This window comes from Cherax quadricarinatus, chromosome 66 (assembly GCF_038502225.1).
Source record: "Cherax quadricarinatus isolate ZL_2023a chromosome 66, ASM3850222v1, whole genome shotgun sequence".
NCBI lineage: Eukaryota > Metazoa > Arthropoda > Malacostraca > Decapoda > Parastacidae > Cherax > Cherax quadricarinatus.
This window is the reverse complement of record NC_091357.1, coordinates 21,703,148-21,725,278: the sequence shown is the minus strand read 5'-3', so window position 1 is coordinate 21,725,278 and position 22,131 is coordinate 21,703,148. Positions and strand designations below refer to the sequence as shown.

Genomic DNA, 22,131 nt, shown 5'->3' with positions numbered 1-22,131 from the left:
TCTCTCAATCTCAATCTCTCTCTCAATCTCAATCTCTCTCTCAATCTCTCTCTCAATCTCTCTCTCAATCTCAATCTCTCTCTCAATCTCAATCTCTCTCTCAATCTCAATCTCTCTCTCAATCTCAATCTCTCTCTCTCTCTCAATCTCTCTCTCAATCTCTCTTCCATAAGTGCATATAAGCTTACTATAACCCACTTCTCACATCCAACCTTTATACATACCTATTATAAATAATTGATAAATTATGCACAATAAGTAGAGAAGTATCAGTTTTTTCACTGATGGGAATCACTTCACTTTCACTTAAAGCCAGGACATCCAGCTTCTCATTCATAACATCCACAATCATCTCTTTCTTATCATTCACACAACATCCATGCACATTCAGACTTCCCACTTTGACAATTTTCTTCTTATTCTTTTTAGTAATTATTACAGGAAAAGGGGTTACTAGCCCACTGTTCCTGGCATTTTAGTCGACTTTTACAACACGTATGGCTTACGGAGGAAAGATTCTTATTCCACTTCCCCATGGATATAAAAGGAAAAGTACTAAGAACAAGACCTAAGATAAAATCAAAGAAAACTCAGATGAGTGTGTATAAATAAACATGTACATGCATGTTTAGTGTGACCTAAGTGTAAGTAGAAGTAGCAAGACGTACTTGTAACCTTGCATATTTATGAGACAGACAAGACACCAGCAATCCTACCATCATGTAAAACAATTCCAGGCTTTCGTTTTACACTCTTGGCAGGACGGTAGTACCTCCCTGGGTGGTTGCTGTCTACCAACCTAGCCATATCCCACCAGGGCAGGGTGGCCCAAAAAGAAAAACAAGTTTCTCTAACTTTAGTAATGTATACAGTAATGCTCCGGACATTTAAGTCACCTCTTACGACACACACGACATACGGAGGAAGAATTCTGTTCCACTTTCCCATAGAGCTAAGAGGAAATAAACGAGAACTATTAAGAAAATAGAAAAAACAGAGAGGGTATGTACATATATGCATATACATGCATGTGTAATGACCTAAGTGCAAGTAGATGTAGCAATACATACCTGGTATCTCAAGTTTATAAGACAAAAGACACCAGCAACCCTACATGTAAAAATTATAGGTTTCCATTTCACTCTCACTTGGCAGGACAACAGTGCTTCTCTGGGTGGTTGCTGTCTACCAGCCTACTTCCTAGGTGAATTATTGTTAGTAGTATTATATTCAAGTTTGGAATGTTAAATCCATAAGGGTTATGCAGCACCTAAGAAATAGGAGTAATCAAGTTGGATCTCAGGAAGGAGAGGATAGCTTTAGTTCGTCAGAGCAAGAGGCATTAACCACTATCAAGGCATCCCTACTGAAGGGAAACTGAAGGTAAATATACACAGCAGAACTACATTATTATAGGTAGTAAGTTGGTAGACAGCAACCATCCAGGGAGGTACTACCGTCCTGCCAAGCGAGTGTAAAACGAAAGCCTGCAATTGTTTTACATGATGGTAGGATTGCTGGTGTCCTTTTTTCTGTTTCATAAACATGCAAGATTTCAGGTACGTCTTGCTACTTCTACTTACACTTAGGTCACACTGCACATGCATGTACAAGCATATATATACTTACCCCTCTGGGTTTTCTTGTATTTTCTTTCTGGTTCTTGTTCTTGTCTATTTCCTCTTATCTCCATGGGAAAGTGGATCAGAATTCTTCCTCCGTAAGCCATGCATGTTGTAAGAAGCAACTAAAATGCCAGGAGCAAGGGGCTAGTAACCCCTTCTGTATATATTACTAAATGTAAAAGGAGAAACTTTCGTTTTTCCTTTTGGGCCACCCCGCCTCGGTGGGATATGGCCGATGTGTTGAAAGAAAGAACTACATTATATGCATCAACAGCTATACCAGTGCAGCAATGCAGAAAAATCATTTCTTGTTTAGTGTACAAGAGTAGGGTAGCCTACCTACCTGGTTTGGATCAGTGCCTTTGCAGGACTATATGACAATTAAGGGTCTGACAGGTAGACCCTACTAATCATTTAACGTTGAAGCACTGCCCCAACCAACATTAATAAGAATTACTTATCTGATACGTACTTTAATTTTATCTTAAATTTTCCATTTGAAATTTCCCTAACATTTTCACATTGAGTTTATCAGATGAGTCCTAGCTTCAGAATGCCTTCTGCCTTGATCAAGACTGACTTACAATGTTTCACTAAGTAATTACAAATAACCAATAACTTACCAAGATAAGGAAACTCATCCTTAAGGGCCATCCCGTTGTGAGACTCGCACTGACGACACACTAAGGCAAAGCGGTTGGCAGGTCCATCACCCACCAAGTATTCTACGAAGCGATCAAGGTAGCCTCGCTCTCGCGGCAACACCGGCCGTGGCATAGGTGGCCCTGGAGGTGCACCATCATTCCTCACAATACTGGGAGCTGTAAATAAAGAATATTTTATGATAACAGTTTTTAACATGCACAATAAAGCATTAACTATCTCAAAACATATGCTATTGTACAGTATTTATCCAGAAATCTTGGGCAAATGGAAGATTGGAAGGAGGGTGTAATGGAAGGTTTAACCCTTAAACTGTCCAAACGTAGATCTATGTTCGCACACGTGGCACTCAAAACGTAGATCTACGTTCGATTTTACATTATATAAAAGAAAACGTTCGGAGCGCTACGCGTGCAAACAAAGATCTACATTTGGACAGTTTAAGGGTTAAATGGTAAGAGCTTGAACATCCAGCAGGCAGGCAGGCATATGTGAGACAAGAGAGAGACTTCTGGGAATTTGATAGGCTGCTGGAGTGTAAGCAAAGTAACACTTATGAAGGGTTTCACGAAAATCCATCAGCTGGATTGAGTTGTGGGGTGGAAAGGTCTGCACTCTGAATCAGTGGGTCATTTGAACTCTTATGGCCATTCTCTTCTGGAAAGATAGCTAGGGAATTAAAGCTCTTGATTTGCTATTGATTAATCACTGCTGTGCCAGCCTAACAATTTTCCTATTATCAAGAAAACCAAATGTGTTGCATTATACATTTCCCCATTACGTACCTCTGTAATCTGTAAATACCTTTGTAACTTGTCATGATTGTGACTAGACCTACCTGGAGTTCATTACCTTTGTAAATTGAGAGTTCATTACCTTTGTAAATTGTGAGTTCATTACCTCTAACTTGCTCAGCTATCAAAACTTTGGAGTCCAGTTCCTGGACCAATTATGTACCTCTGTAATCTTTTGACTACCGCCCACAGGATGGGTATGGAGCGCATAATAAACATATTAAACTAACCACCATGATATTCTTGTGGAATTTTATTTTAGAAAGTCTACTTTCCTTCAAAAATCTCTCTGCAGCTGAATAATGAACTACAGCCAAATTTTTGCAGCTCTCTACTCTTACTACATAATTCTTGTTGAAGTAACAGATGTTCAATTCTCTGAAAGTCTTAAGCACAGGTAAAATTAGATTAAATTATCTACAGCATGAAAGGCAGATTAGAAGACTTACTTTGAGCAACTGAGTGGAGGGAGGAAGCTGGTGTGGTGTAGGGAGTAGGAGTGACACCACCAACAGGGAGACCTGTTAGTGGCAGCCCAGGGACTACAGATCCACCACCTGCTCCCAGTGATGTCGACCTTACTGTGCTCATGCCAACTAGACCTGCATTATCACCAACTTTAAACAAATCTACTTGTATTCATGCACATAATGCTAATCAACAAAACATTAAGCAAATAATAGTAGTAATAGAAAGGTATCAAAAAAGTAATAAAAAGGAAGACCACTTTTACGTGAAGCCTTTATGCTGCTGCTATACTTGTTAACTCGTCTAGGTGGACAATGCTTTATTTGCAAAGCATATAAAAACTGGTCATACAACATATATGCTAACATTACTACACACACTTATTACAGTCATGGGGGAAGCACTAAACCCATAATGGACTACATGCATTAATACTGTGATTCTGCAACCTGAAGACACTTCACTTTATCCCACAACCTAACTCATATATACAGAAGGGCCCCCAGTTTGTACGGCGCTTAGGTCCCCAATCCAGTGTGATAAGTGAAAATCATCAGCGGATGGAAAGAATTTTATCGAATGCATCTAAAACTCCTGATAACATGTTTACGTTATTTTAAGTGCTTAATACAGCTTGACAAAAAAAAAAGTAAAATACACAGCACATACAATACCTACCTTAAAATGTGACACCAGTTGCCCCTCCCTTACGCAACTGTGCGAAAATGGCAAAAAAGCAGTAAAAGCATTGAACATGATGACCAATGGCTCAAATGAAAGACAAAAATTGGAACACCAAAAAGAGGGTGCTGAATACTCAGGGCCCTCGTGAACTTTAACTCACATTAAATTAAAATGTATTTCTTTAAATACCTAAACCTTGAGTGTATGTATTAGCATTTATTACCTTTCCCACAACTCAGATAAGATACAGGACACCTCAGTAACCCAAAATCACTTGCTATTAGTGTCTTGTGAACCTCATCGTAGGGTATGGTAATCGAGATAATTCAGACTGACAGAGGTCGCAAACTACCAGGTAGCAGATGTACCATAATCTTAAAGCTATTGTATTATAGATGTTCACAAGTGAGATTTAATATGTTGTTGGTGTAAGCAAAGTAGCACTTATGAAGAGATTAGGGGAAAACTGGTCGGCCAAGTCTGGGAAGTAGGAAGTACAGTGACTGCTTTCTGAATGATAGGTAGGGATGTTACAGTTCTGAGGCTCATTCAAATTGTGATGGCTGCTTACTTCTGGTAAAGCAGCAATTGAATGAATGTTTATTTTCTGGGGACACCCTACCTTGGAAGGACACACACAGTGTAAGGGGAAAATAAAGGGCAGCCATAATTTAAAAATAAAATAAAAAGCAGTGCAGATATTATATGGGAAGCATTTCCACTTCCATACAAACAACAGTAGATATTGGAGTGGGACCCAAGGAGGATGCATATCTTAAAACTACTGTACTGGAAAATACAAAAATACAAGGATTATAAAGAAAGATTACCACATAAATAACTACTCTTGTAGCTACTCAGGTACACACAAATGTGCTGTGGTAAATACAAACAGCTCTAGACAAGTTGAGAAGCAAGGTCACATTCAAGTTCCAACTAACCTGATGGTTGTTGCCCTCCTCGCCTTGTTCAATGTACGTATACAACATTCTTTTAAAAATTGTTCATACTCATCCATAAAAAAAGAGGCCTTATATTGTCACAATGCCTTATTTTGCTGAATGGTTAAAGGATAACTTTACATCCATTGAGACTTGTCCAGGAGCTGCAACTGACCTGGTCTAGCAGGTGTTGGCTGAGAAGTCATCAGTGGTCTGGGGGTGAAGGTGGTGGTCTGGTGCGGTAATACCTGGGGACCCAGGGGCCGTACTCCAATACTTCCCTGAGGCATAGGTAGAGGAGTCTGGGCTGAACCCACCACTCTTCTTCGAACTTCTTTAATGATACATTGTCATTAGGAAAAAAATCTGTCACCACAAAATCTAAATTATTAAGAAATGAATAATTTAAAACTAACATTAACTGATAATTAATTCCTCAAAGGACAAAACTTCAAATATTTTTAGTTTCTAAATCCTTTTATGTGCCATTCTTTAGTTTTCCCTTATTTAGCTTTTCCTAACAGAAAAGCAAATTGCCACACACACTTTCAGAAGGAATGATGTTGCAAGATTTACAGAGCACCTTGACCTACAAGATCACCAGCACGGTTGGCAATTCAAAAATATAATTATACGTACACATTAACACAAAATAAATGAACAAGCACATTTACACAGATAAATGGTGTACAATATGTAGATAATTGCCCAGAAGGTGACTACACTTAACAAATGTTGCCTTAACCTTTCCCTAGTTATGCACATACAAGCTGATCAGATCAGCTTAAAATTAATGAAAACTTTGGAGGACGAGAAATAAAAAATCTGACACCTTCAGAGATGCCTAATGCGTTTCATGTACCAAACAAATTCTGAACATTGCTTATTACCATCCATACTATATGGCCACACAACCTTGAAAGTATCCAACTGACTTGACGAGAGCTGCCAGAGTAGGCACTATTTATAACTTGTAGTTTGTATGTACAGTACCATCAAGGTGCTCTAGTTTCAAGTATGTACAAGTACTCTTCTCTCTCAAATCTTAACTGACCAAACTATTTTTGTTATCTCACACCCTATCCTCTTTCAATCTTAACATATTTTTAAAGTATTAGAGGAAAATGCTCATTAACTTTTTACACGAGTCTACACATTCCAAATGTAGTCTTGTATACGTATTACATAGACTAACTTGTTCTACATTACACAACTAATATTTTGACTGCACCAATGCTTTTGAGTCAGTTTATAAAAGAATTCATCTATCCTGAAGTAAATCTTTCATTCATTAACTGTTAAACAAATGATAACACATTGGCAATAACCAGAGGCTAGTCATTCATGTATCAATTGTCTCAACGCTGGACTAACCTGAATGCTGGCTGACAGGAGTTGGTGCAATCTGGCTCACAGATGGTAAAGGTGCTGGTGTTTTCAGCATCTGAAAACAAAATATTGTATCAAGCATATTTTGAGCTCTACTGGGGAAAAAAGCAGAGGGAAGAGGTAGGTGGTAGAAGTGAAAAAAATTATTTTTTTTTCAACAAGATGGCCATCCCCCACCTAGGCAGGGTGACCCAAAAAGAAAGAAAATCTCCAAAACGAAAATACTCTCATCATCATTCAACACTTTCACTTCACTCTCACTTTGTCAATGGTCCAAGTCGGACCGAAACGTCGTCGTAAGCTTCTCTCATTTATGTGCGGGTTATTTGTGTATCATTCCAATCACGGTATTGCGCCTTTTTGTTATTTATTCACTCTCACATAATCACTGTTTTTGCAGAGATGCCCAGATACAACAGTTTAGAAGCATATATAAAGATACAATATAAAAAAATGACCTGAAATAATATAATAAACTCCCTATAATATAATATAATATCAGGGCCCCAATTATATATACATCATCCTATTACACATCCCTCCAAACTGTCAATATCCCAAACTCCTCCTTTTGAAGTGCAGGCATTGTACTTCCCATTTCCAGAACTCAGTCAGGCTATATAAAAATAACCAGGCCGTGGTTGTTTGGATATTTAGAAAGGATGGAGCAGAAAACGATGGCCAAAAGGGTATATAAATCTGGAGTGGAGGTAAGGAGGTCAACCCAGGTAAGGGTGGGGATGATGCTGTTTGGAGTGTCATCTGAACTGTGATGTCTACACACTTCTATCAAGACAATGAATGATGATGAATGCATTTCCTTTTTTTCAAGTTATCCTACACTGAGGAGAGATAGCTGTAGTAAAGAAAAAAAAAGTTGTGGCAAGAAGTTAACAAAATAGATTCAAAGCACGAGTGTGCACTTGTAGGAGAAAATTAGGAATTACTTGATAATAGGTCATAAACAGCATCTTTGTATTAGTCTCACAGAGAAACTCAGTAGTAACTACAAGGGAAAGAAGTAAGGCAGTTATTGTCAAGGAACTGTGCCCTGCTGACTAGTCTATTCTATGTCAAGGGGAAAAAATACAGAATGTCAATGGTTTTCCGATGCAGGACCTATAAGCTCTCACTTGGAGTTTGAATTATATCTTGAGCTTACAAGCTACACCTCCTTCGATCCAGTTTTTTTTTTATCTGACCATGGGCAAGTGTCACAAATGAAAAAGATAATTTTACATATGAATGTGGGTGAAAATCTAAAACCTATGTCCAGGATGAAGAGCCTCATCCAGTGTAGTCAAGAGTGTAACTTGACCTCTTGATACAAATGGTGTGAATCAAGTTGGAGCAACAAGGTTTTAGTTAATACAATTAAATTGGCTTGTCATTAACCCTTTGAGGGTCGACAGGCCCTCTCCGAAACTCGTTCTCAGGGTCGGCCAAATTTCAAAAAAAAAAAAAAATAATTTTTTCTTATGAAAAAATAGAGGTTTTTTTTCTAAACATTATAGGATAAACAAAAAAATTTTACCATCAATACTTACGGAGATATGGATGCATGAAGTTTGCAGAAAATGAGCCGCGTATGGCAACAGCGGCGACTGCCGCTCACCCGGTAAACTTTGATTTACTTGTATTTGAAGGTTTGTTGTTTTTTTCACTATTTTATTTTTTCACATAACTTATGTGGCCTATGAGACCAAAGTAAGGTGCAATGTACATATATACACTCGTTGTATACAACACAATAAGCACACAAACATAATTATCAATATATTGTTTACAAAACTTGTTTACAAAAACAAACAATACAAAACATTGTTTATTATTATTATTGTTCTATAATATATATACCAATATACAGTCACTGAACATATTCCTATTAGTTCTGCAGCTTGTGGAACTCTGAAACATGGTGTCATACACAATGGTGTTTTATCTTTCTCCCTCATTCTATCTCTTTCAATCTCTCTCTCTCTTTCTATCTGTCTGTCTATCTCTGTCTCACAGGTACACATAAATACAAGTATACATAGTATAAATTACCTAGGATAACCCAAGAAACCCAGACAAAGTGCTATACTCTGCTTGAAGATGTGAGTAAAAGTGATGACGCAGTCTTGTGGCTCTCTGAGACAGAGAGCTAGATGGATAGACAGGGAGCTTGACAGACAGGCAAATAGACAGACAGAAATGTTAGTATACCAGCAAAAACAAAGGGAGGGCGATGTTCATCTCATCTTTTGGCATCAGCTCTACCCTCATTTACCCTCATCAAACGTCAGCACTTATCAGATGTTATCTCCCCTTATCTTGTTACTGTCATGGGTGAACAATTATTACATATTATTATTACCTATTATTATTATGTATTATTATTATTATGTATTATTATTATTATGTATTATTATTATGTATTATTATTATTATGTATTATTATTATTATGTATTATTATTATGTATTATTATTATGTATTATTGTTATCATTACGTATTCTTCTTCTTCCTCCTCCTCTTCCTCTTCCTCTTCCTCTTCCTCTTCCTCCTCCTCCTCCTCTTCCTCTTCCTCCTCTTCCTCTTCTTCCTCCTCCTCCTCTTCCTCCTCTTCCTCCTCCTCCTCTTCTTCCTCCTCCTCCTCTTCGTCTTCTTCCTTCTCCTCCTCGTCTTCTTCCTCCTCCTCCTCGTCTTCTTCCTCCTCCTCCTCCTCCTTCTCCTCGTCCTCCTCGTCCTCCTCCTCCTCCTCTTCCTCCTCCTCCTCGTCCTCCTCCTCTTCGTCCTCCTCCTCCTCCTCCTCCTCTTCGTCCTCCTCCTCCTCCTCTTCTTCTTCCTCCTCCTCCTCCTCTTCTTCTTCCTCCTCCTCCTCTTCTTCTTCTTCCTTCTACTCCTCCTCCTCCTCCTCGTCTTCTTCTTCCTCCTCCTCCTCCTCCTCTTCTTCCTCCTCCTCCTCTTCTTCCTCCTTCTCCTCCTCTTTTTAATCTTCCTCCTCCTCTTTTTCTTCCTCCTCCTCCTCCTCCTCTTCTTCTTCCTCCTCCTCCTCCTCCTTCTTCCTCCTCCTCCTCCTCTTCTTCTTCCTCCTCCTCCTCCTCTTCTTCCTCCTCCTCCTCCTCTTCTTCCTCCTCCTCCTCTTCTTCTTCCTCCTCCTCCTCCTCTTCTTCCTCCTCCTCCTCCTCCTCCTCCTCTGCCATTAAGTGTGCTGTTGTTTTATATGCAAAACCAAAGTATGATTCAGCATTTCCAGAAAATTTTTTCAGCTGTGATTAAACCTGAGCCTTAAAAAAAAAAGGAAAGAAACAATAACAATACCTGAGTTCTGCGCAGCTGGTCAGGCGCATACAATTCCAGTATCTCCTTGGCCACCTTATATGTTTCAGTCTCCATCACCTGCTCTAAGATCTTCTCTCTTCTCTCGTGGAGAATCTTCAACTTTTCTTCATTCTTAGAAATCTTCCGCCGATAATACCAAGTCAGCAGTCTCTTTAGGGTGTAGATTCTGTGGAGTTATTTGTTGGGAGAATACAGAATGTTACTCGACTTTCAATGCCAGGAAAGAATGTGGCCTAAAAAAATTCTGACAATTTTTTTAGTATTTTAAAACAAAGAAAACTAAATGCATATCCCTATTCTTGGCGGTTATGTACAGATAGTAAAGCAAGTTTAAGAGTCTTTGATCTTCAGTAATTAAACTTGAGAAAGAGAGCAGTGATGAAACCCTCATGAGAGGCAGAAAGCAGTATCAATACCTACTGCAATACCCACAATTTTACAGTACAAACAATTCTTTATTACAGTATAGAAGATTGTGTAGAGGAATGGGAATGAACAAGAGAAGCAGCTTGTTTGTAGGTCCTCTCAAGACTATCATTTTCCAAAGTGATAGAAATAATACTGTAGACTGTATTCAAAATATCAAGGAAACAAATTACAACAACAAGGATCCTAATAACAATGCCAGTTGGAAGAAGTGGAGAAAGCAATGAATATTTCAAGACATATTCCAAGTGTTGATGACTGTAAGACTGATGTAGCAGTTTGGAGAGGAAGGAAGGTTTGAGATTAAAAGTGCTTTGACATGGTAGAGTACTCAGCACCCTTGGACATAAAATGAAAAATGCATTTAAAAACATTGAAGGTAAAAAATGAGAACATAAGAACTGTGTATAAATTATCAATCCCATCACAAAATTCTGACTGTTTTATTTCAGATATTTCCACCAGGCTCACACTACCCAAACTGGACACAGCCTTCCTGCAGCCCTTATTCATAAATCTATTATATATACACAAACTTATGATGACATTTCTGTCCAACTTGAACATTAACTAGGTAACAGTCCAAGTTGTACAGAAACAGTCACAGGTTTAAGTCTCCTAAATGCAGGTTATTTGTGCACTGTTTCAGTCATGGTATTGTGCCTTTTTATGTAGTACATATCTCCGGAACCCACCCTGGAATTGCAAAAATTCACGGTGTCATACCATTCAATATTTTACCTCAATTGTTACATACTCACAAAAGTGGTGTACATGTATGTATATCAAAACTGAAAAGGATAGTACTGTACTCACAAGAAGATGAAGAAAATAAATGGGGTGGCATACAACAACTTCTCCTGTAATGTGTCAGGAAAGTAGTAGAAGTAGAAAATGACAGCAGCCATCAAGTAAAGGACGATGGAGTAAAGAACGAGGCTCCCCACCAGCCTCTTCTGCCGCTGCTCTGTCGTCTCCCGGTACTCCTCGATCTCTGCCACATCCTGTCATGTAACTACAATAACTCAAATACTGTACCATCACCTACTTGTCACCCCTCATATAGCTACTTAAATTTTTCATTTTTATTCTTAAAAATATAATTGCCGTTTAAAATCGTAAATCTTCATATACGTATTGTCCTAAAAAAGAAAAAAAAGGCACAGCTGTTATATAAAAATTTCTTATTTGCTAAATTCTCAGTATTTACTTTAAAAAAACATAAAATATAACAGAAGTAATGCTAGATATAACAACTTTGAGTTATTTTAGCTATAAGTTTTCAGAATATAATGTATTTAATGTAGTTTTGCATGATTTTAAAACTTCTAAATTGTTACCTTCTGAATCTGTTCAAGCAATTCTTTTGTTGACTTTTGTTTCTGTAAAGAGAAAAGGAAAGGTATTTGAAGTTCGAATGAAGAGATCAAGCAAGGCATTTTTGTGAATATGGATTTAATGAATTGTCAGTGATCTTAACATTTTCCCCCCAAAATTCATTTGAAATTAAAGTCAGTCGACCGCTGATACTCTTAACACCAAAAATACATCTAAATACAATAATATCTTTGGCTACATCCATAGCCCAAGATTCATTTACTGGCTACCAGCAGATGAAAAAAAAAAAAATATAGGTAGAGCAAATGTTTAAGTCATCAAGAAAGAAACCAATATCTCCAAGCGGTAGATCATCAAGGCTGTGAAGGTTATGTGGGCTAGGAGGCTGCACACAGCCCCAGCCTGGTTGAGCAGGCAATCAACAAGGATGAACTGCCTTAGGACTGGCTGTGAGAAATTGCTGAGTTATATTTACTATACTGACCCCATGAGTGCAGTTTTTAATGGAGAGAGTAAAGATGGTGTAGTCTCGAGGCTACTACATTCATAGGGGGAAGTCAAACCCATACATGTCATAGAACACCTAGAACAATGGGAGGAATTTAGGTTTGGTCCAAGGAAGGGGGAAGAGTCCAATTCCTTAGGTCAAGAGCCCCTCACCAGCATCAAGGAGCCGCCCTTGAAGGGGGAAGTGGAGAACACAGGAACCTTATCCATGTCCTTGTTTACAGGTAAAGGCTTGTTGTAATTTATGCCTCACCAGTTTCAACATCAAACAATCCAACGGAGCCAAGGGGCATCGACCATCGCAAAATATCTAAACTTATCCTGAAAAAGTTCTTAAATCAGTATCCGGATGACCCAAGCACCTGACAACATCACTATTCAGTCATCCACTACCTGACAACCTCTACCTTCACGCCTTTTCGAATATATTTATACTTCGCCTAATTTGTTACGTCCCGACTAGATAATGCCGGTGGGCAGAACTTCGTCTTTACAATGAGTAAATTAACTTAGGTACAGGTACACAATTACAATTATCATACATATTAAAAATTAACTAGAATCTCCCCCCGCCCCCCAAAAAAAAGTGACCTCGAGGTTCCTGAACCTGTATTCCCTGGAACGCAGGTGGGAGAGATACACGATTATATACACCTGGAAAATCCTAGAGGGACTAGTACCGAACTTGCACATGAAAATCACTCACTACGAAAGCAAGAGACTTGGCAGACGATGCAACATCCCCCCAATGAAAAGCAGGGGTGTCACTAGCACGTTAAGAGACCATACAATAAGTGTCAGGGGCCCGAGACTGTTCAACTGCCTCCCAGCACACATAAGGGGGATTACCAACAGACCCCTGGCAGTCTTCAAGCTGGCACTGGACAAGCACCTAAAGTCAGTTCCTGATCAGCCGGGCTGTGGCTCGTACGTTGGTTTGCGTGCAGCCAGCAGCAACAGCCTGGTTGATCAGGCGCTGATCCACCAGGAGGCCTGGTCACAGACCGGGCCGCGGGGGCGTTGACCCCCGGAACTCTCTCCAGGTAAACTCCAGGTATTTCCATTGGGGTCTATAATTTCTATCTACAAGTAGTTTATAACGAACATACTTGTCAGAAATAATGCCATTCCACAATAATGAACTAGTAAGACGTATAATGTCACCCTCGTATATCTCTTAACATTAATTCATAATTAACACAATTAACAACATAAAAATAACATTAACAATAGAACATCTGTCGATCAATGAAGACAAGTTAGACAGATGACAACACACACATACCAACACACACAATTAATAAAGCAATGTCCACAGAGGTCAATAGATGTAGATAAAGCAGGAACGTTAAATAGAAAAAAATAACACGTCACCAATATATGTATGAGGAAGTAAAATCAGAAGTGCCAGATGTGGGCTGTGGCCGGGTGTCTCAAGCCTCTTGTTCCTCATTTACCGTCTCTGCCGCCACCCTGGCCACTCCTCCCACCTCGTCACTCATCATGGCACTCCCTGGCAAGCCATCTTACCCGAAATCTGGATATAATAAGCCCCATGGCGCCTTTTAGCGTTGCTTGACTAGAGACATCCTCACGTGAAGTGATCCTCCATGCTCGGCCTCAACACTCAGGTCAAAACAAATTCCCTGATTGGTCCGCGTCACTCCTCCTTTCTTGTAAGAGCCCCTCTCATTGGTAGGCTTTCCTAAGAACTTATTAAACTGCTTGGTGATTGGTGAGCGTTATCCGGGACCTGTGGAGAGGTTCTCGCGGATTGTTTGAACAATTTCCATCGCTTTTCGTTTCCTATTTTATTCAGGATATTATTTATGTTAATGGTAGAAATAGGTAATAATAAATGACATGTTGGCACTTTCTTTTCTCTGTTATCCAGGTAGAGAATGTCTGTTTCATGAAGCAGGGAAGTCATTACCAATGGGAGACTGGCAGTCATGGTACTGTCACTAGCATGATTACTGTCACTAACATGGTCACTGGCATGACCACTTTCTTGCTACTGTCCTTTAAAAGTTGCAACCTCTGTTACTGTCAGTAGTATGGTCACTGTCAGTAGTATGGTCACTCTCAGTAGTATGGTCACTGTCTTCAGTATGGTCACTGTCAGTATTATGGTCACTGTCTTCAGTATGGCCACTGTCAGTAGTATGGTCACTGTCTTCAGTATGGTCACTGTCAGTAGTATGGTCACTGTCAGTAGTATGGTCACTCTCAGTAGTATGGTCACTGTCTTCAGTATGGTCACTGTCAGTATTATGGTCACTGTCTTCAGTATGGCCACTGTCAGTAGTATGGTCACTGTCTTCAGTATGATCACTGTCAGTAGTATGGTCACTGTCAGTAGTATGGTCACTGTCATTAGTATGGTCACTGTCAGTAGTATGGTCACTCTCAGTAGTATGGTCACTGTCAGCAGTATGGTCACTGTCTTCAGTATGGTCACTGTCAGTATTATGGTCAGTGTCAGTAGTATGGTCACTGTCAGTAGTATGGCCACTGTCAGTAGTATGGTCACTGTCTTCAGTATGGTCACTGTCAGTAGTATGGTCACTGTCAGTAGTATGGTCACTGTCAGTATTATGGTCAGTGTCAGTAGTATGGTCACTGTCAGTAGTATGGCCACTGTCAGTAGTATGGTCATTCTCTTCAGTATGGTCACTGTCAGTAGTATGGTCACTGTTTTCAGCATGGTCATTGTCAGTAGTATGGTCACTGTCTTCAGTATGGTCACTGTCTTCATTATGGTCATTGTCAGTAGTATGGTCACTGTCAGTAGTATGGTCACTGTCAGTAGTATGGTCACTGTCTTCAGTATGGTCACTGCCAGTATTATGGTCAGTGTCGGTAGTATGGTCACTGTCAGTAGTATGGTCACTGTCCTCAGTATGGTCAGTGTCAGTAGTATGGTCACTGTCAGTAGTATGGTTGCTGTCAGTAGTATGGTCACTGTCCTCAGTATGGTCAGTGTCAGTAGTATGGTCACTGTCAGTAGTATGGTTGCTATCAGTAGTATGGTCACTGTCTTCAGTATGGTCAGTGTCAGTAGTATGGTCGCTGTCAGTAGTATGGTCACTGTCTTCAGTATGGTCAGTGTCAGTAGTATGGTCACTGTCTTCAGTATGGTCACTGTCTTCAGTATGGTCAGTGTCAGTAGTATGGTCACTGTCTTCAGTATGGTCACTGTCTTCAGTATGGTCAGTGTCAGTAGTATGGTCACTGTCTTCAGTATGGTCACTGTCAGTAGTATGGTCACTGTCCTCAGTATGGTCAGTGTCAGTAGTATGGTCACTGTCAGTAGTATGGTTGCTGTCAGTAGTATGGTCACTGTCTTCAGTATGGTCAGTGTCAGTAGTATGGTCGCTGTCAGTAGTATGGTCACTGTTTTCAGCATGGTCACTGTCAGTAGTATGGTCACTGTCTTCAGTATGGTCACTGTCAGTAGTATGGTCACTGTCAGTAGTATGGTCACTGTCTTCAGTATGGTCACTGTCAGTAGTATGGTCACTGTCAGTAGTATGGTCACTGTCAGTAGTATGGTCACTGTCTTCAGTATGGTCACTGTCAGTAGTATGGTCACTGTCAGTAGTATGGTCACTGTCAGTATGGTCACTGTTTTCAGTATGGTCACTGTCAGTAGTATGGTCACTGTCTTCAGTATGGTCACTGTCAGTAGTATGGTCACTGTCAGTAGTATGGTCACTGTCAGTAGTATGGTCACTGTCTTCAGTATGGTCACTGTCAGTAGTATGGTCACTGTCAGTAGTATGGTCACTGTCAGTAGTATGGTCACTGTCTTCAGTATGGTCACTGTCAGTAGTATGGTCACTGTCTTCAGTATGGTCACTGTCAGTAGTATGGTCACTGTCAGTAGTATGGTCACTGTCAGTAGTATGGTCACTATCAGTAGTATGGTCACTGTCAGTAGTATGGTCACTGTCAGTAGTATGGTCACTATCAGTAGTATGGTCACTGTCAGTAGTATGGTCACTGTCAGTAGTATGGTCACTATCAGTAGTATGGTCACTGTCAGTAGTATGGTCACTATCAGTAGTATGGTCACTGTCAGTAGTATGGTCACTGTCAGTAGTATGGTCACTATCAGTAGTATGGTCACTGTCAGTAGTATGGTTACTGTCAGTAGTATGGTCACTATCAGTAGTATGGTCACTGTCAGTAGTATGGTCACTATCAGTAGTATGGTCACTCATGCTACTGTCCCGCGTGTGCTCACCTAATTGTATTTATGAGTCGAGGTTCAGCTCCTCGGCCGGTAATAGTTGGTTCCTGCCCTTTTGGAACCTACTGTACCTACTCTTCAAACTATGTAGTGAAGTGACCTGTGTCCTGTAAAGACGAATTTAGTGGATTCTCAGTGCTAGTGTAATGTACGTGTTTACGATATCACTAGTTTCGAGCATCTGTATTTTCATTTTTTTCATCTGGCAACTCTAAACAGGCAAAGTTTTGGCATTATTAACTCACCTAACGTGGGGGTTCATACACCAGCACATGAAGTCTGCCTTCACACTCCTCTTTAGGGTCGAATTTAATTAATGGATGGCTCAATTACGTTGTTTTTTGCTGTTGGTTGATGATGTTAAATATCCTGGTTACTACAGGGGTTTCATCTGTGTATCGAACCCACATTACACTTCCGGGAATGGAAGGAGTGACTTTCTGTGATCTCTAGGTTGCTCCATGTATATGTGAGCTAGTATCGTACTATAAAGAGGACCCCGTTGCAATACCAAAGCTTTGTCTGTATACCTGGAGAGAGTTCCGGGGGTCAACGACCCCGCGGCCCGGTCTGTGACCAGGCCTCATGGTGGATCAGGTCCTGAAGAAGCAGGATGTTACTACTGGCCGCACGTAATCCAACGTACGAACCACAGTCCGGATGGTCAGTTACTGACTTTAGGTGCCTGTCCAGTGCCTGCTTGAAGACAGCCAGGGGTCTATTGGTAATGCCCCTTATGTATGCTGGGAGGCAGTTGAACAGTCTTGGGCCCCTGACACTTGTGTTGTCTCTTATCGTGCTAATGACACCCCTGCTTTTTCATTGGGAGAATGTTGCACAGTCTGCCGAGTCTTTTGCTGTCGTACGGAGTGATTTTCGTGTGCAAGTTTGGTACTAGTCCCTCTAGGATTTTCCAGGTGTATATAATCATGTATCTCTCCCTCTTACGTTCCAGGGAGTACGAGTTTAGGAACTTCAAGCGTTCGCAGTAATTGAGGTGTTTTATCGCAGTTATGCGTGCCGTGAAGGTTCTCTGTACATTTTCTAGGTCATAGTATATGGTATAGCTACCACAAGAAAAAAAAATAACGTGGTACAATAAGATGAATGAAATCACTGCCAGGCACTGGAAGATCGAGGTCATCGTTGTCCTTCCCACGATACAGCTCAAGAGCTTGAGGTCATGGGTACATTTGTAAACAGAGAAATGACATCCATGCTTGCCAGTTTCTTGTTTCTTACGTCAAATGTTGAATATGGTTGAAGAAATCCCCTGAATGTTTCAAATCTGCGCAGCTGATTGTTCCCATCAGCATCGATAAATGTTTGGTCAGAGCTTCTGCTAGCTTATGAGGAGCCATCGATGATAGATGAGTGGGTGACTAAGTGAGATGACTCACGAAATCGTAATGACACGATTGCAAACAAACCATACCCCGGCCGGGATTGAACCCGCGGTCAGGAGTTTTGAGACTCTCTGACCCCGAGTTCAGTCCCGGCCGGGGTATGGTTTACTAAGTGAGATATTGACTTTGCGGGTCTTTGCACAAATAACACGCACATAGAAGAAATATATGGATGGATAATGAGAACCTTCAAAACTAGGGAGGCCAAGCCCATGATGACACTCTTCAGGTCACTTGTTCTATCTAGGCTGGAATATTGCTGCACTCTAACAGCACCTTTCAAGGCAGGTGAAATTGCCGACCTAGAAATTGTACAGAGAACTTTCACGGCACGCATAACGGAGATAAAACACCTCAATTACTGGGAGCGCTTGAGGTTTCTAAACCTGTATTCCCTGGAACGCAGGAGGGAGAGATACATGATTATATACACCTGGAAAATCCTAGAGGGACTAGTACCGAACTTGCACACGAAAATCACTCACTACGAAAGCAAAAGACTTGGCAGACGATGCACCATCCCCCCAATGAAAAGCAGGGGTGTCACTAGCACGTTAAGAGACCATACAATAAGTGTCAGGGGACCGAGACTGTTCAACTGCCTCCCAGCACACATAAGGGGGATTACCAACAGACCCCTGGCAGTCTTCAAGCTGGCACTGGACAAGCACCTAAAGTCAGTTCCTGATCAGCCGGGCTGTGGCTCGTACGTTGGTTTGCGTGCAGCCAGCAGCAACAGCCTGGTTGATCAGGCGCTGATCCACCAGGAGGCCTGGTCACAGACCGGGCCGCGGGGGCGTTGACCCCCGAAACTCTCTCCAGGTAAACTCCAGGTAATACGACTTGGATCATTAACTAGTCTTTCTCCTACCTGCGGGTTATACATGCATTGTTCTAGTCACGGTATTGTGCCTTTTTTGATCTTTAGCTAATTGTAACGTATGCAACCCAAATTTTGCACTAAATATGACACAAGTGTTAATAGATTAGATTAAATATTCATCATTTAATACCGTAGCTAGATTGGTAGAGCTCTCAGCTCACACATTTGAGGTCCGTGGTTTGATCCCCGGTACGGGTGGTAACATTAGGACGTGTTTCCTTAAGACACCTGCTGTCCATGTTCACCTATCAGTAAAATAGGTACCTGGGTGTTAGTCGACTTGTGTGGGTCACATCCTGGGACAAAATTGACCTACTTTGAACGAAATGCTTTGCATAACAAGGGACTTTCTATATAGTATGTCATTGATGTCAGCTATGGTCTGTATACCTTGTACATGTACTTGTATACCTTGTACATGTACTTGTATACCTTGTACATGTACTTGTATACCTTGTACATATACTTGTATACCTTGTACATGTACTTGTATACCTTGTACATGTACCTGTATACCTTGTACATGTACTTGCATACCTTGTACATGTACTTGTATACCTTGTACATGTACTTGTATACCTTGTACATGTACGTGTATACCTTGTACATGTACTTGTATACCTTGTACATGTACCTGTATACCTTGTACATGTACTTGTATACCTTGTACATGTACTTGTATACCTTGTACATGTACTTGTATACCTTGTACATGTACTTGTATACCTTGTACATGTACTTGTATACCTTGTACATGTACTTGTATACCTTGTACATATACTTGTATACATTGTACATGTACTTGTATACCTTGTACATGTACCTGCATACCTTGTACATGTACTTGCATACCTTGTACATGTACTTGTATACCTTGTACATGTACTTGTATACCTTGTACATGTACATGTATACCTTGTACATGTACTTGTATACCTTGTACATGTACCTGTATACCTTGTACATGTACTTGTATACCTTGTACATGTACTTGTATACCTTGTACATGTACTTGTATACCTTGTACATGTACTTGCATACCTTGTACATGTACTTGTATACCTTGTACATGTACTTGTATACCTTGTACATGTACTTGTATACCTTGTACATGTACTTGTATACCTTGTACATGTACTTGTATACCTTGCACATGTACTTGTATACCTTGTACATGTACTTGCATACCTTGTACATGTACTTGCATACCTTGTACATGTACTTGTATACCTTGTACATGTATTTGTATACCTTGTACATGTACTTGTATACCTTGTACATGTACTTGTATACCTTGTACATGTACTTGCATACCTTGTACATGTACTTGTATACCTTGTACATGTACTTGTATACCTTGTACATGTACTTGTATACCTTGTACATGTACTTGTATACCTTGTACATGTACTTGTATACCTTGTACATGTACTTGTATACCTTGTACATGTACTTGTATACCTTGTACATGTACTTTTATACCTTGTACATGTACTTGTATACCTTGTACATGTACTTGTATACCTTGTACATGTACTTGTATACCTTGTACATGTACTTGTATACCTTGTACATGTACTTGTATACCTTGTACATGTTTACCTGGAGACCTGGAGTTTACCTGGAGAGAGTTTCGGGGGTCAACGCCCCCGCGGCCCGGTCTGTGACCAGGCCTCCTGGTGGATCAGCCCCTGATCAACCAGGCTGTTGCTGCTGGCTGCACGCAAACCAACGTACGAGCCACAGCCCGGCTGATCAGGAACTGACTTTAGGTGCTTGTCCAGTGCCAGCTTGAAGACTGCCAGGGGTCTGTTGGTAATCCCCCTTATGTGTGCTGGGAGGCAGTTGAACAGTCTCGGGCCCCTGACACTTATTGTATGGTCTCTTAACGTGCTAGTGACACCCCTGCTTTTCATTGGGGGGGTGGTGCATCGTCTGCCAAGTCTTTTGCTTTCGTAGTGAGTGATTTTCGTGTGCAAGTTCGGTACTAGTCCCTCTAGGATTTTCCAGGTGTATATAATCATGTATCTCTCCCTCCTGCGTTCCAGGGAATACAGGTTTAGAAACCTCAAGCGCTCCCAGTAATTGAGGTGTTTTATCTCCGTTATGCACGCCGTGAAAGTTATCTGTACATTTTCTAGGTACTTGCATACCTTGTACATGTACTTGTATACCTTGTACATGTACTTGCATACCTTGTACATGTACTTGTATACCTTGTACATGTACCTGTATACCTTGTACATGTACTTGTATACCTTGTACATGTACTTGCATATCTTATACATGTACTTGTATACCTTGTACATGTACTTGCATACCTTGTACATGTACTTGCATACCTTGTACATGTACTTGTATACCTTGTACATGTACTTGCATACCTTGTACACGTACTTGCATACCTTGTACATGTACTTGTATACCTTGTACATGTACTTGTATACCTTGTACATGTACATGTATACCTTGTACATGTACTTGTATACCTTGTACATGTACTTGTATACCTTGTACATGTACTTGTATACCTTGTACATGTACTTGTATACCTTGTACATGTACTTGTATACCTTGTACATGTACTTGCATACCTTGTACATGTACTTGTATACCTTGTACATGTACTTGTATACCTTGTACATGTACTTGTATACCTTGTACATGTACTTGTATACCTTGTACATGTACTTGTATACCTTGTACATGTACTTGTATACCTTGTACATGTACTTGTATACCTTGTACATGTACTTGTATACCTTGTACATGTACTTGTATACCTTGTACATGTACTTGTATACCTTGTACATGTACTTGTATACCTTGTACATGTACTTGCATACCTTGTACATGTACTTGTATACCTTGTACATGTACTTGTATACCTTGTACATGTACTTGTATACCTTGTACATGTACTTGTATACCTTGTACATGTACTTGCATACCTTGTACATGTACTTGTATACCTTGTACATGTACTTGTATACCTTGTACATGTACTTGCATACCTTGTACATGTACTTGTATACCTTGTACATGTACTTGTATACCTTGTACATGTACTTGTATACCTTGTACATGTACTTGTATGCCTTGTACATGTTTACCTGGAGTTTACCTGGAGAGAGTTCCGGGGGTCAACGCCCCCGCGGCCCGGTCTGTGACCAGGCCTCCTGGTGGATCAGAGCCTGATCAACCAGGCTGTTGCTGCTGGCTGCACGCAAACCAACGTACCAACGTGTTGCTGAAGAAAATATCAGGATTAATTTCACGTTAATTCTCACACATCAATTTTGTTCAGTCTTTGTAACCTGGGTGATCAGGTAATTTACCAGGTCAGGTCAGGGACCTGGCCACGGGGGCGCTGACCCCCGGAAAACCCTCCAGATAGGCTCCATGATCCCTGGGATCTATCTGCT

At 40.5% G+C, this 22,131-nt stretch overlaps 1 protein-coding gene across 6 annotated transcripts in view; it reads right to left on the bottom strand.

Moving 5' to 3' along the window:
* Nucleotides 1-13,832, bottom strand: part of LOC128704013 (endoplasmic reticulum junction formation protein lunapark-A) — a 27,262-nt gene extending 13,430 nt beyond the window's left edge. For 2 of the 6 annotated variants that reach the window (XM_053798917.2, XM_053798919.2), the window contains exons 1-8: nt 13,693-13,832; nt 11,658-11,699; nt 11,134-11,321; nt 9,871-10,057; nt 6,550-6,619; nt 5,351-5,509; nt 3,532-3,699; nt 2,249-2,446 (exon numbers count right to left, since the gene is read on the bottom strand). In XM_053798917.2, coding sequence (XP_053654892.2) covers nt 2,249-2,446; nt 3,532-3,699; nt 5,351-5,509; nt 6,550-6,619; nt 9,871-10,057; nt 11,134-11,321; nt 11,658-11,699; nt 13,693-13,719 — 1,039 coding nt within the window. In that variant the 5' untranslated portion in view covers nt 13,720-13,832. Of the gene's footprint in view, nt 1-2,248; nt 2,447-3,531; nt 3,700-5,350; nt 5,510-6,549; nt 6,620-9,870; nt 10,058-11,133; nt 11,333-11,657; nt 11,700-13,536; nt 13,661-13,692 lie in introns of those variants that run through there. The other 4 variants (XM_053798918.2, XM_053798922.2, XM_053798920.2 and 1 more) reach the window with 4 other exon arrangements.
* Nucleotides 13,833-22,131: the final 8,299 nt, after the last annotated feature.